Source organism: Empidonax traillii, unplaced genomic scaffold, assembly GCF_003031625.1.
Source record: "Empidonax traillii isolate 1590-97213 ecotype Southwest subspecies unplaced genomic scaffold, ASM303162v1 scaffold207:size1520225, whole genome shotgun sequence".
Classification (NCBI taxonomy): domain Eukaryota; kingdom Metazoa; phylum Chordata; class Aves; order Passeriformes; family Tyrannidae; genus Empidonax; species Empidonax traillii.
The window spans coordinates 85,617-96,860 of NW_020955400.1; the positions used below are offsets into that span (position 1 = coordinate 85,617).

The following is an 11,244-nucleotide window of genomic DNA, read 5'->3' on the forward strand; positions in this document are numbered from 1 at the left end:
TGACTTGGCTTGCATGTGTTGAAAGAGCATGTGATACACTTAATGATAATCATTAAAATATGAATAGAAGCATTAAAACTTAGTCTCCTCATGAAACACACCTACTATTATACGGCCAACTTTGCTATTATCTCCTTCAGTACTGTTCTATCTTAACATAAATTATATACTTTGTGCTCTACTCACCAGCCAGATACATTTTAAATCCTTTTAATCCTTGGCAACTACTTGCCTCTCCTAAATTAAAAGCAAACCGAATATTGCAGCAGGGATTTATTTTACCTGGTTTCCATCAATTTCTGTCACTTCCTCCTGAACAACAATCAGCTGCAAATCAGAACTGGATGCCAAAGGCCACTCGTGAACCATGATGCGAACACTGACGGTTCCCAGGCGCTGCTGATCTGCTAAGTTATCCAAGTTGCCATTCTCCACTGTCAACACACAATATCATGACTTTCAAAGAGAAACCACCCCGACCAGAAAGCAATATACAGCCATAGGGAAAACACTTGCAACTGTGACAGAGATGTCTTTGCACATGCAGCACCTGAATGGAAAAGTCACAGGAGCAGTAGCATCACACCAGAGAAGCCAGAACAGCGGTACAGGTGTCTGTACTATGTGATGTCCTTAACACTTCCAATAACAACTGTTACAAGCAGTAGTAATCTGGGCAACAGGTAAAACAGATGCCATGATTTTTTTTACCAGTATATCACCAAATCAAACTTGGAGCAGGTTTTATCATATAACACAGCAGAGCTGTATGACCCCCTGGACTGAGGGAGCTTGCAAACAATGTCGCATCCCTGCCTTTGAGGTTTGCAGTTAAGCATTTTAAGCAGTGCTCTTCAGCTTGGTATTGCTGCATTCTATTATTCATAAGAGTAATGTCATAGCCCAGCCAGCCACCTGTGTAAACATCTTGATTTGCATAACATTCCCCTTCCTCTCAATACAGAAACTAACATGCTCTTTTCCAGGCACTCTGTAGCTACTACTCAAGATGAGTGACAGTTCCCTCATACATGTGTCTGTTCCCATCTCTGTTTTCATATGTGACTGGTGACACCTCAAACTCTCTTCCTACTCAAAAGATTTCAGCTATTTCAACAGCCTAATATTCCACAAGTACCACAGAACTGCCTTCCTGCCCTAGTTGTTTCTGCATAGACTTTGTATCCTTCTCCCAAGTACTACAGCTCTACTACGGGTGAGGGCATGCTAGAACTAAAGTGGTGGAGAAGTGGAAGAGGGGAGGTGGCCAATCTTCCCAGCATGCAGACAGCAAGGTACACGAACTAAGACTATTGCTAAGCCACCGGTGCTGTGCATGTGTGTGTCACTGACAGAGCTGAGCCTGAGAGGTAACATGGGGTAAGGCTGGACTAGTCTTACAGTAACAACTCAGTGTGTTCATTACTTTTATGCTACAATCCCTGTCCTCATAAAGGTATTTTGCTTATTTTAAATATAGAAAAATACGTTTTGGCATTATTTAGCAATATCTTTTGTTGCAAAAGTAAGTGGCAGAAGGAGAGAAGGGTTCCCTATAGTTATGAGGTAGAGCACTAACCTAGCTGCTGAATGTTTTCTGTCTTACAGCAGCAAGCACACATTGAAGGACCAAAACCTCTAAGATTTCAAGTAGCTGAAGCTCTCTGTAGTCCCAGTCCTTCATGTGTCAGGCTTTTCAACCACTACATTCAACAGGAATGACAGATACACTTCCAAAATTGACATTTATGGGAACTTAGAGTGGGGATATAGGTGTCAGGCATGATCTGACAACAACGTCAAAACAATGCCATTCAGAATACTTGGTCTCTGATATTCAGAAGCATGACTATTAGGCTCAAGTTTGGGGTTTATATACATTCAGGAGTATTTCCCCCTATTCCTATATTTCTTTAACATTTTACAAACACTACTTGAATCTGTTGTGAAGGATTTAGTAAGTAAATAGTACAAACATTACATTACAGGTCATAGAGCCAGGTACTATGCTGAAGACTCAGACCCAAACACGGAGATAGAGAATTCCAGGTTCCTAGCTCCCAGGTCAAATCAGTATTTCCCTCACTGTTTCAGATTCATGTTCATAACTGTACTCATTGCAAGTTACAAAAGTATGATTTGGGAAATTAATAGGAACTGCAGGAGAGTGCTCAGGAGCTCTCAGAATCAGTCAATAAAATCATATCTGTTTTTTCTGGAGTGAATTATTTTGCAGCTAAATGACATTTTGCCATAGCTTTCTACCGTTGGATAGAAAAAAAATAGAACCAATAGAAACATAACTATCCCAGAAAAAGAGAAATCGATTACTGCTCTCCCTCTCCAGAAAAGAATTAGCATCAAATTAATAACTGATTGTGCTTGGGAAAGAGGGGTTCAAGCAACAAGGTCATGGCTCAGAGTAGCAATTTGAAAAAGCGTTAGTACTCTGTAAGTCAATGTCTGACGAGGATGACCTCAGATATCATGCTAGAGACTGACAGCACCTGATCCATCAGGAGATCATTCTGAATACAACAGAAGTTTAAATCAAATGAGCAAAATGGTCCTTTTTTCATTAATTATACAGTGTACCCTGTGTATCCCAAAAAAATCACAATACTTGCTGGTCTTTCACAAAAAGGGTAGCATTGAATTGGTGGAAAAATAGAAGGTTCAAGATAATTAAAAGTCATTAACCACTGCGGGACACTACCAAAACTGCATTATTTGTGCTATAATATCCTATCCAGCAGAAACTTATTTGTTCATTAGACACAGAAGTGAGATCAGTAAAAGATCTTCCTAACAACAGTTCATACTTTTGTTACTGAATCTCCTTCTGGATATATGCCAACCTAGGGACACAGCCATTAGCAGGGTGGAGTCGCATCCTACTGTTGACATTGTCTAGCTTGTCCTGCAAAACACTCTTTTTAAAAGACAGGCGGAGTCTGGATTTCCGATTAGACCATTTACATATAAGTATATAAATGTGACTTGAGGCCCATTTTAATACCAGTATTGTCCTGCCTTGGGAAATGATTTGTTTCTACAATGCTCGGGTTTGCAGAGTACAGAACACATAGTCATTGTAAGCCTTGGTTACTAGATAACTGGGAAGCCAAATAACCCAGGGGGAAGGAGGAAAATAAAAAAATTTAAAAAAAAAAAAAAAGGAAAAGGGAATACTCACATATTGCTGTTTGACATGTTATGTGGGCAACCCCGCTTTTCATAGGAAAATCATTTACATATACCTGTCCATTAATATAGGTGATATTAAAAAGAACCTGAAAGAAAGACAGACAGAATGAGTGTACAGTTCCTGGCCCTATCCAACAATTCTGCACTCAGAGGAACACACTTTATAGTGACTGACGTCAGACAAAATGACATATTTGCATCCACAGGCAGACTTTGTTCCACGGCATATTAATTCTCTGAATAAATAGAAAAACCAGACAAACCTGTCCTTTGTGAAGTTCTCCATTGGCTTTCAACATCGTAACACTGACTCGGATCATTTCCTGGAAAAAAACATTGAGAAGAAGACATAAGTTTGAGGAAGCACATAAACCACTGCAAGGTATGGGCAACTTTAAGGCATTATCCTGACAGAATGACTACCTACAAGACACAGAGCACATCCCCAGGTTTTCTATTCCAGAGGAATATGCTTACTCGTTTCATGTAAGGGTTGGTTTGTTTTCTTCCCCACCACCTTTTAATAAAACAGTTTGATGAGAAAGAATGACATCTGCATTCCCTACTGTATAGTTTGGGGTTCTTTAGTAAGGATAAAATAATAATAATCACTTATTTCACAAGATATAATGGAAAAGAAGCCTCTCATCTTACTAAAAATAATAGACAATAAAAGGTAAAAATCAGTTGCTCTGTAAATGTTTTTTAAGCACTGAGTCTTTGAAGTGAAGTCTAATTTAATGCATGCTAGCCTACTGTAAAGAACATTCATTGCTGTCAGTTTCAGCAGTAATCCTGTTTCTTTTCTTTGGTTATCATTCCCAAATTATGCCACACAGGACACCTCAAACCCCTATCCAATGGGGATCTGCTTCTTTCTTTCAAACCCCAATTGCTGTAATTCATTGACTCACTCATTCTGTCCTCTCATTTCCCTCTTGTAATTTCAGGGGCTGTTTTGCAGATGGGACCTTAACTCTCCCAGGTCTGCCCCTCAAAAACACTGCATGCAAAAGTCAAATCTCTCTTGCACGTGGCCAAAAGTAATGACTGCCACAGAGCTTTCCTGACTCACCTCTTCAAAAATAATGTTAAGCTCCCTGTTTGCCTTTTGGGAGCCTTGAGTGATTCTAACTGTATTTCATTTTCCTCTGGAAAACCTCTCCATACCTTCAGCATCTTCTTCAGCTCTGTGTTTCAGTCATGGTTTCCCACCCAACAGCTGAAAATGAGTCTCAATAAAAAGTTCAGGTTGCTCAAAATTTTAAATACATAAATACAGAAAAAGGCTTTTCATTTGGGATTTTTATATAACACTAAATTTTTTTCCAGAAAATACTTAAAATATCCAGTGCCTGGTATAATACAGTCCCAATTCATGAACAGAGAGCTTCTGAAATGCAAGTGTAATGTCAAAAAATCCTTAAAACAATGGGTAATCAACAGGATAGACAGATAGCCAGGACTGTCAAAAACTGAAAAACATCAAAATCTGATTCAGTAGAAAACTGGCATGTTTTAAGAATTCTGTATATTAATAATAAAATAAAAATCCCCTAAACTTTTAGCTCTTTTAGTTCTTAGAATTCACAGCTGTACATCTTTTATACCCTCAAACTGTTTAACAGATTACCAAAACTTTGTGTCATTATTTCCTAGGTTCTTCTATTTTCTGGGAATTCAAAGAGCACAAATGACTGATTCTTCCAGGCAGTTTAAAAGTAATTATTTTTTTAAGCCTCAAGTGAAATCTAAGGGCTTTTATACAGGAAGTATTTTGCAATCTTTTTTCAACATCTACGAAGGAACTAACAGATTTTAAGAAAAAGGAAATGACTGAGGAAAACTAGGAAAATCCCCTCCTACTTTTTTTTTTAATTTGAATCCAATGCTTTATTTGAAAATGAAGGGCATGAAGCAAGACAGATATGCTCAACAATTGACTGTTAAATGTACAAAGTGAGCTATGTACACAATGATTAATTTCCTGCAAAACAGCTGTTAATTCTGTTCCCATAGTATCCACAAGCACTATCACGAATTCAGGAATATACTTTAAACTTGCACTTGAAGAGCATATTATGTGTTTAAGAAATTAAATAGTTCAGTGGATCATTTCCATGCTGTCAAAGTTACAAAAATTAGAACATAATGTGCAGACAAATAAGACAGTTTAACCACTTGCTGCTTCTGCCACTGAAAGAGAGAATGTAGATCTTTCCTGCACATTATCCTTCCCTCTCATTTATGCCAAGTCAGTGAGCCAATTTAGCTCATTAAATCTGCACAAAAACTTTCCCTTTTTTGACAGACCATTTTTCTGTCTTTTGAACAAGCAAGGAAGAGCCAGACAAACACAAGAGATCCAAGAATGCAGCTGGGAGGAGGGAGTCAGGCTAATTGTTCAGATGGCCACAGACTGCTGGACGGGCTCTGCTGCATGGTCTGCCTGTCCTTGCAGCATCTCCTTGAGAGATGTCTGCCCTCACCATCATCTCAGCAGATGGTGATGCATCTCTTGAATGGCACAGGTTCATAAAGCTCATCAATAACCTAAAGAAATTACTAATACTCTGCTACAGCAGCTACACCATGGCTCTTGCAATTTTGTGTTCACATAGAACAGAGAACTCATATTCTTGCCAATCCCATGATCTGTCTGTTCACATCCAGATCCAACAAATTCTACTGATATTTTCCCATACTCTGTACATCCATTCCCCTGAGTTGTCATATATTCTTGTTTTGCCTCTTCACTAAGTAGTCTCAGAAGACTTGATGCCAGTCTTGCTTAGAAATATTTCAAAGTTTCAAAGTGTTGGTGCTAGAAAATAATCAGATTCAATTGTTCTTGCTCCAAACCTTCCTGATCTGATACAGTAACATCTCAAGGACCAGAGAACAGCAAACTTTTCCAGAGTCAGAATCAACTACATCTATCTCATTCTCGACAGATGTATTCTTAAAGCTCTCCAGTGACATACAAAAATTTCACACTCTCCTCAACTCTTTACTCCAGTACTCAGCTATCTTTAATATTAAAAGTTTCTTCAGTACCTAATCTGAAGCTGCCTTGCTGCAATTAATGAACAGGTTGTTCACTACTCTTCATAATATCTTCCCAAGTAAAATAACTGTATTCCAACTCAGACTTCTTGATTTTATGCTAATGCTTTCAGCTCACTTAACCCTTCCTTGAAGGCACGTTCCTCACTGCTGTCTTCCCATGGCTTCCCACTGGTCTCTCCTGCAGTGCTGCACCTAAAACTCAACAGGTCCTGCTGTAGCCAGTCTTCCTGACCCTACACACTCCATACCAAAATCTACAGGAGGGCAAGAACCATAGGATACACACCAAGTGCAATGTAAAAGCCAGGCAGGGGAGCTGGGGGAAAGGAAGGGACTATTGCAAGCAGCTCCCAGGAGAGCAGTGCACCATCTCAGCCTACTTCCATCCACAGCAGCGCTCAAGCCTCAAGAGCCGTATGTTGTTTATGCCTACTCTTACTAAAGTGGGAAGGAAACAGACCTGGCAGCCCGTGAGGTCTTGCACCACCCTTTCATGAAGAAATGCCTGGCCTGACAAGCTACACTTGCTCAGAAGTGCTCTAGTGATCATTCAATACCCATCTTTCCAATCCTAGAGATGAAAACTCACAAAACACCCTTTCATTTCAACAGAGAAACTGGTTTTTTATATTAGCATAATAAATCTCTCTACTTGGGGAAGGGGGAGAGAAGGTGTTTTATAGTGCTTTACAGATATGTCTTGTACTATGTACTTCAGTACTAAGAAAGGTAAATAACCCCACATCCTTTATTTTGGGTATCAGAAGCATAGTAAGCCAATCCTGCAGTAACAAAGTAATTGAGAGCAGGACATAGATCCTCTGCAGTAATCCATAATATGGCACTGTGAAGTTCTGGAGAAGCCTGAATAGTGAGTGTAAAACTTGTTTATATAACTTACTTTTCAGTATTAACAGTATCATGAAGATTCACATAAATTTCAGACAGTCCTGTAACTTAAAAGGTTCTGAATTCATTGGAGTATTTGAGAAAGCTGCACTTTGACAGAGTCAGAATCAAAAGACAGCCCCAAAAAGTAATTCAAGTCTATAGGAATGAGGTTGTACTTTCAGCTTAACACTGACACCCGTTCCATACTTCACAGCCCCTTATCCCTTCTTGTACTGGCAAATGCCTTCACAAAAACTCCAATCTGCACTAAAAATGGCCCTATCATTCTTGATGCTCTTCTAGGATGTAAATATATCTCCTGAGTTTTCCTACAATTTCTCATCCCTGTTTTAGTGCTCCAACAGTGATATTTACAGTGATAATGGCCATAAAACCTGTAAAGAGGACAGCTACCACAAATGTACGTCATTATATTCTAGGATAGCTAGGCAACAGCGTGAATGTGATGACACAGATTACAGTGAACCAGTGAACAGAGATAAGCAGGTACTGATAATTTTCTAATCCTTTCACCGTGTGCTGCAACAGAATTCAGGAGTGTTAACTGGGGCAGTATAACTGCAGTAGCAGCAGAAGAACAGGATAGGGAAAAGATGGCAGCAAAGAATACAAAGGATCTGGCATAAGTTAAAGGGGAATATTTGTTAATTCTCAAAGACTCCCCATGTTAAACACCATACAGAAATGTACAGAGAACATTTCACCTAATCTTGCTCTTTTACGAAAAATGTTGCACATGACAAAGCTGATGGGTCTAATTCTGCATGAACTTCAAACAGCTCTGATTAATGATTCATGGAAAACTTCTTCCACAGGCAGTGAGTACCCGATGGGCTGCACTGGACAGTTTCTCCCAGTGCAGGGTAACTATTAAGTCCTACACAACTGCATCAGTCACTTAAACCCCATTCAGCTGCTATGGGCCAGCCCACTTAAAGCACAGCTGTTCTCTATTGAGGCTCTCCCAACAAGACTCTTTCTGCACTAGGAGGCCTGTGGGAAGCGGAGCGGGCAGCACTAGGAACAGATGGCACAATGCCTTGCAAGATGGCCAGCTGTACAGAAAGGCAGACAATCCCCCTGCAGCCATTACACAGGCACTACTGGGATATCCTGTTTCTGATCGGAAAATACAAAGTCCAGTGAAGGTGGACTCTTATCTTGCCAAACAGATAAGAAATAGACAAAACTAATAACTTGTTTCTAAATTTAAGAAGATATTATGGCAAAAATAATGTTTGAACAGACAAACAAAACTACCACACAAACTCATGCCATCTGAGTCCTGGCACTCACATGGACAACTGGCTCCAAATAGTGTAACTATATATTTGCAATCCAGGGCTCCGTGATCCATCCTTCGCATAATTCTTTCATCAGACTCAAACCAGAGCTAGGACGAATCTTAACTGCAATCAGGCATAACTGACTCAAGAAACAGTCACGGTCTCAAATGGTTGATGTAGTGAAGATTATTTTCTTGTGTTGTGAAACAATCCAGAAACCTCACAGAGGTTTCCTGCAGCCAACAAATAATATAAAAACAATTTTTTTTTCAGGCAACTGAACTGAACTGACTAAAAAGAAAACCAGTCTGGTAGGCAAGTATGCCATTTATAAAGAACTCCACTAGCTTAAATTATCAAGAAGTAAACAGAGCAAGCAAACAACATAGCAATAGCATTTAGCACACCATGCTTTCAGCCAGTTCCTATCAACACATTAAAAAAATACTCTATAGCCCAAACCTTGCACCAGAAATGTTACTTTAACGTGAAGGTCAGTTGCCTTATTGCATCATTCCCTGCCTTTTTTTTTTTTAAGAAAAAAAACAAAACAAAACAAACCACCCAAACTTTGTCTAAAATTAATCAATCTGTAATCCAGTTCACGAGGAGAAAGAAAAATCAAAACAGGCATGCTAATGCTAAAAAAAAAAAAAAGTCAAGATTTCAAAACAGCTTATTTAAGAAATTACAAGTATTGCACAACAATGGAGGCGTTCACATTCCAGAGCTGAAGAATAGCATTTCGGCCTTACAAAATGCTGTTCCAAAGGTTCAAGGTTTTTCCTCAGTCTTTCCACTACAGTTTCTGTAACGCCATCGCCATCGGTAAGGAGGCAAACTTTAATCCCATATGGAAGACTTACTAAATGTGAAGCTGTCAGTAGTGTGAGTCCAGTGAGCTTTCAGAATTTAGAGCACAGTTGTGGTATCCACTCAAAGCAAAAATGAACATGTTGATGCTGCCTTCTCCCAACCAGTCTGCAGTCCCAAGCCATTCTGAGGAAACTACAGTTATTCTGACCCCATCACCCACCATCATTAAGCTTGTGGCTTCTGAAGGCAACCTCACAGCATGGCATTCCCACTCAGCCTATTCCCACTGCCTAGGCACTTCTGTTTCTACCAGGCCACCTAAATCGGCTCATGCTCAAAAAACATCAACTCTTCTACTCAAAACTTTCTCAAGACACATTGTTCCTTTTGCACCAAAAGTAATCCTGCATGTACAAAACTAAATAGTGCAGGAGAAAATGCAAGTTTGGGTTTTTTTAAGTTTGAGACTTAAAAAGAAAAAAATACGAAAGTAAAAATTTATATGTCCCCTTTTTGACTCTTTTAAGAGATATTCTACGTATACATATGCCACCACACCAGTATAAAGTTCAGAGTGCAGACACTTCCAACTAGCAAAAACTGAGCTGTCAAGACCACCTGAGCAGTACTGCACAAACGGACAAACTCAACCCCACAAACACCACAGCTGTGCCCATTACAGCCCAGTTACTAAAGTCAAGCCCTATTAGCGCCCTAAAATATGCCTATACTATTTCTGATCCCAAGCTGCCTTCTGTGGACTGCCCTGGCACCCCTGTGTCACACCTGTGTCAGGCTTTCAGATCCAAAGACAGCACACACAAACGTCTCTCCGCATCTGACACAACTGCCAGCTGTGACAAACAACTTCAGTGCTGCTAAATTGGAAGTTCTGGTTTGGAAGTTTCTGGGCAGAAGTGAGCAAGAGCACAGGTCTATATTACGCTGTCACTTCATGTGTCTTCTAGGAAATTCCAGCTAGCATTCCCTTTCTCTGAGGGATAAGCAAAGTAGCCATGGACTGAGCCATCTCTGCTGTCTTTACCACATCGGACTTCAAGCATCCGTGCACTTTTCATAGGCATCTGAAGATCTAGATCCCCATTTTGAAGTCAGAGCTAAAAAGGTCTCTTCGAAAGTTCATACAGAGAAGCAGAAACCAGGAAGTAAGGCTTGGAATCCTGCTTTGCAACACAGGATGTGCCAGTGCAGGGCCTCCGTCAGGCTTTCTTGGAAACTTGAATTAAGCAAATTAAATTAACAAATAAATAACTCCGGAGGGAAAAAAGGCATAATAAATTTACTTACATAACTGCAACTTCACATTGGCTAAATAAGTGACTATAAACCCCACACAGCTCTTCCCTTTTTGAGATCTCACACTTTTGAGGTTCACAATTACAACAATTAGAGGATGTATCTGGACACGATTCAAATACAGGCAGAAGTACCCAGTTCTCTCTGTAAATCTGGAGGTCAGAGCTCACCTGGTCTTGTTGCACATCCTTTTATTCCCACTGAAAAAGATTTCCCATGTAATACCCAAAATACTCCTTCCACCCTTTAAAAAGCCAACAAATTAAAACGAATGTTACCAAGATACAGCACCGATATTGGAATAGAAAACCAGAGAGCACAATGCCCTGTATAAATATATAGGTATACAGATAGGTATATATCCACACCAATTCATCAAAACCTTTTTCTTGGTTCAATTCAGGAGTACAGAAACCCCTAGGAACAAACGTGGACCTAACGCACTGCGTACCTCTACAGCACTGAACCATCACGGCGTGGGTGGACAAGCACGAGAAAAACAATACAAAAACACCTACACTGCACAGAAGTAACTATCTCCCCCTCCTCGACCTGTCAGATATCTCTTTCGGCACATCGAATCCTATAGAAATGAACCATTAAAGGGTGCCGCCCCGCGGCAGCGTCTGGCTCACCC

At 39.9% G+C, this 11,244-nt stretch overlaps 1 protein-coding gene across 1 annotated transcript; it reads right to left on the reverse strand.

Annotated features, from left to right (window-relative positions):
- Nucleotides 1-254: 254 nt before the first annotated feature.
- Nucleotides 255-11,145, reverse strand: GINM1 (glycoprotein integral membrane 1). The gene is made up of 4 exons (XM_027887382.1): nt 11,126-11,145; nt 3,471-3,530; nt 3,197-3,293; nt 255-434 (listed from the first exon to the last, which is right to left on the reverse strand). The coding sequence occupies exons 2-4, from the start codon at nt 3,525-3,527 to the stop codon at nt 274-276; spliced, it is 315 nt and encodes a 104-aa protein (XP_027743183.1). The 5' UTR covers nt 3,528-3,530; nt 11,126-11,145; the 3' UTR covers nt 255-273.
- Nucleotides 11,146-11,244: the final 99 nt, after the last annotated feature.

Coding starts and splice junctions, on each gene's coding strand:
- GINM1 (XM_027887382.1), bottom strand. CDS start 3,527: ATGATCCGAGTCAGTGTTACGATGTTGAAAGCCAATGGAGAACTTCAC. Junction 3,294..3,470: donor GAGAACTTCACAAAGGACAG/GTTTGTCTGGTT, acceptor TCTTTCTTTCAG/GTTCTTTTTAATATCACCTA. Junction 435..3,196: donor AACATGTCAAACAGCAATAT/GTGAGTATTCCC, acceptor GTGTGTTGACAG/TGGAGAATGGCAACTTGGAT.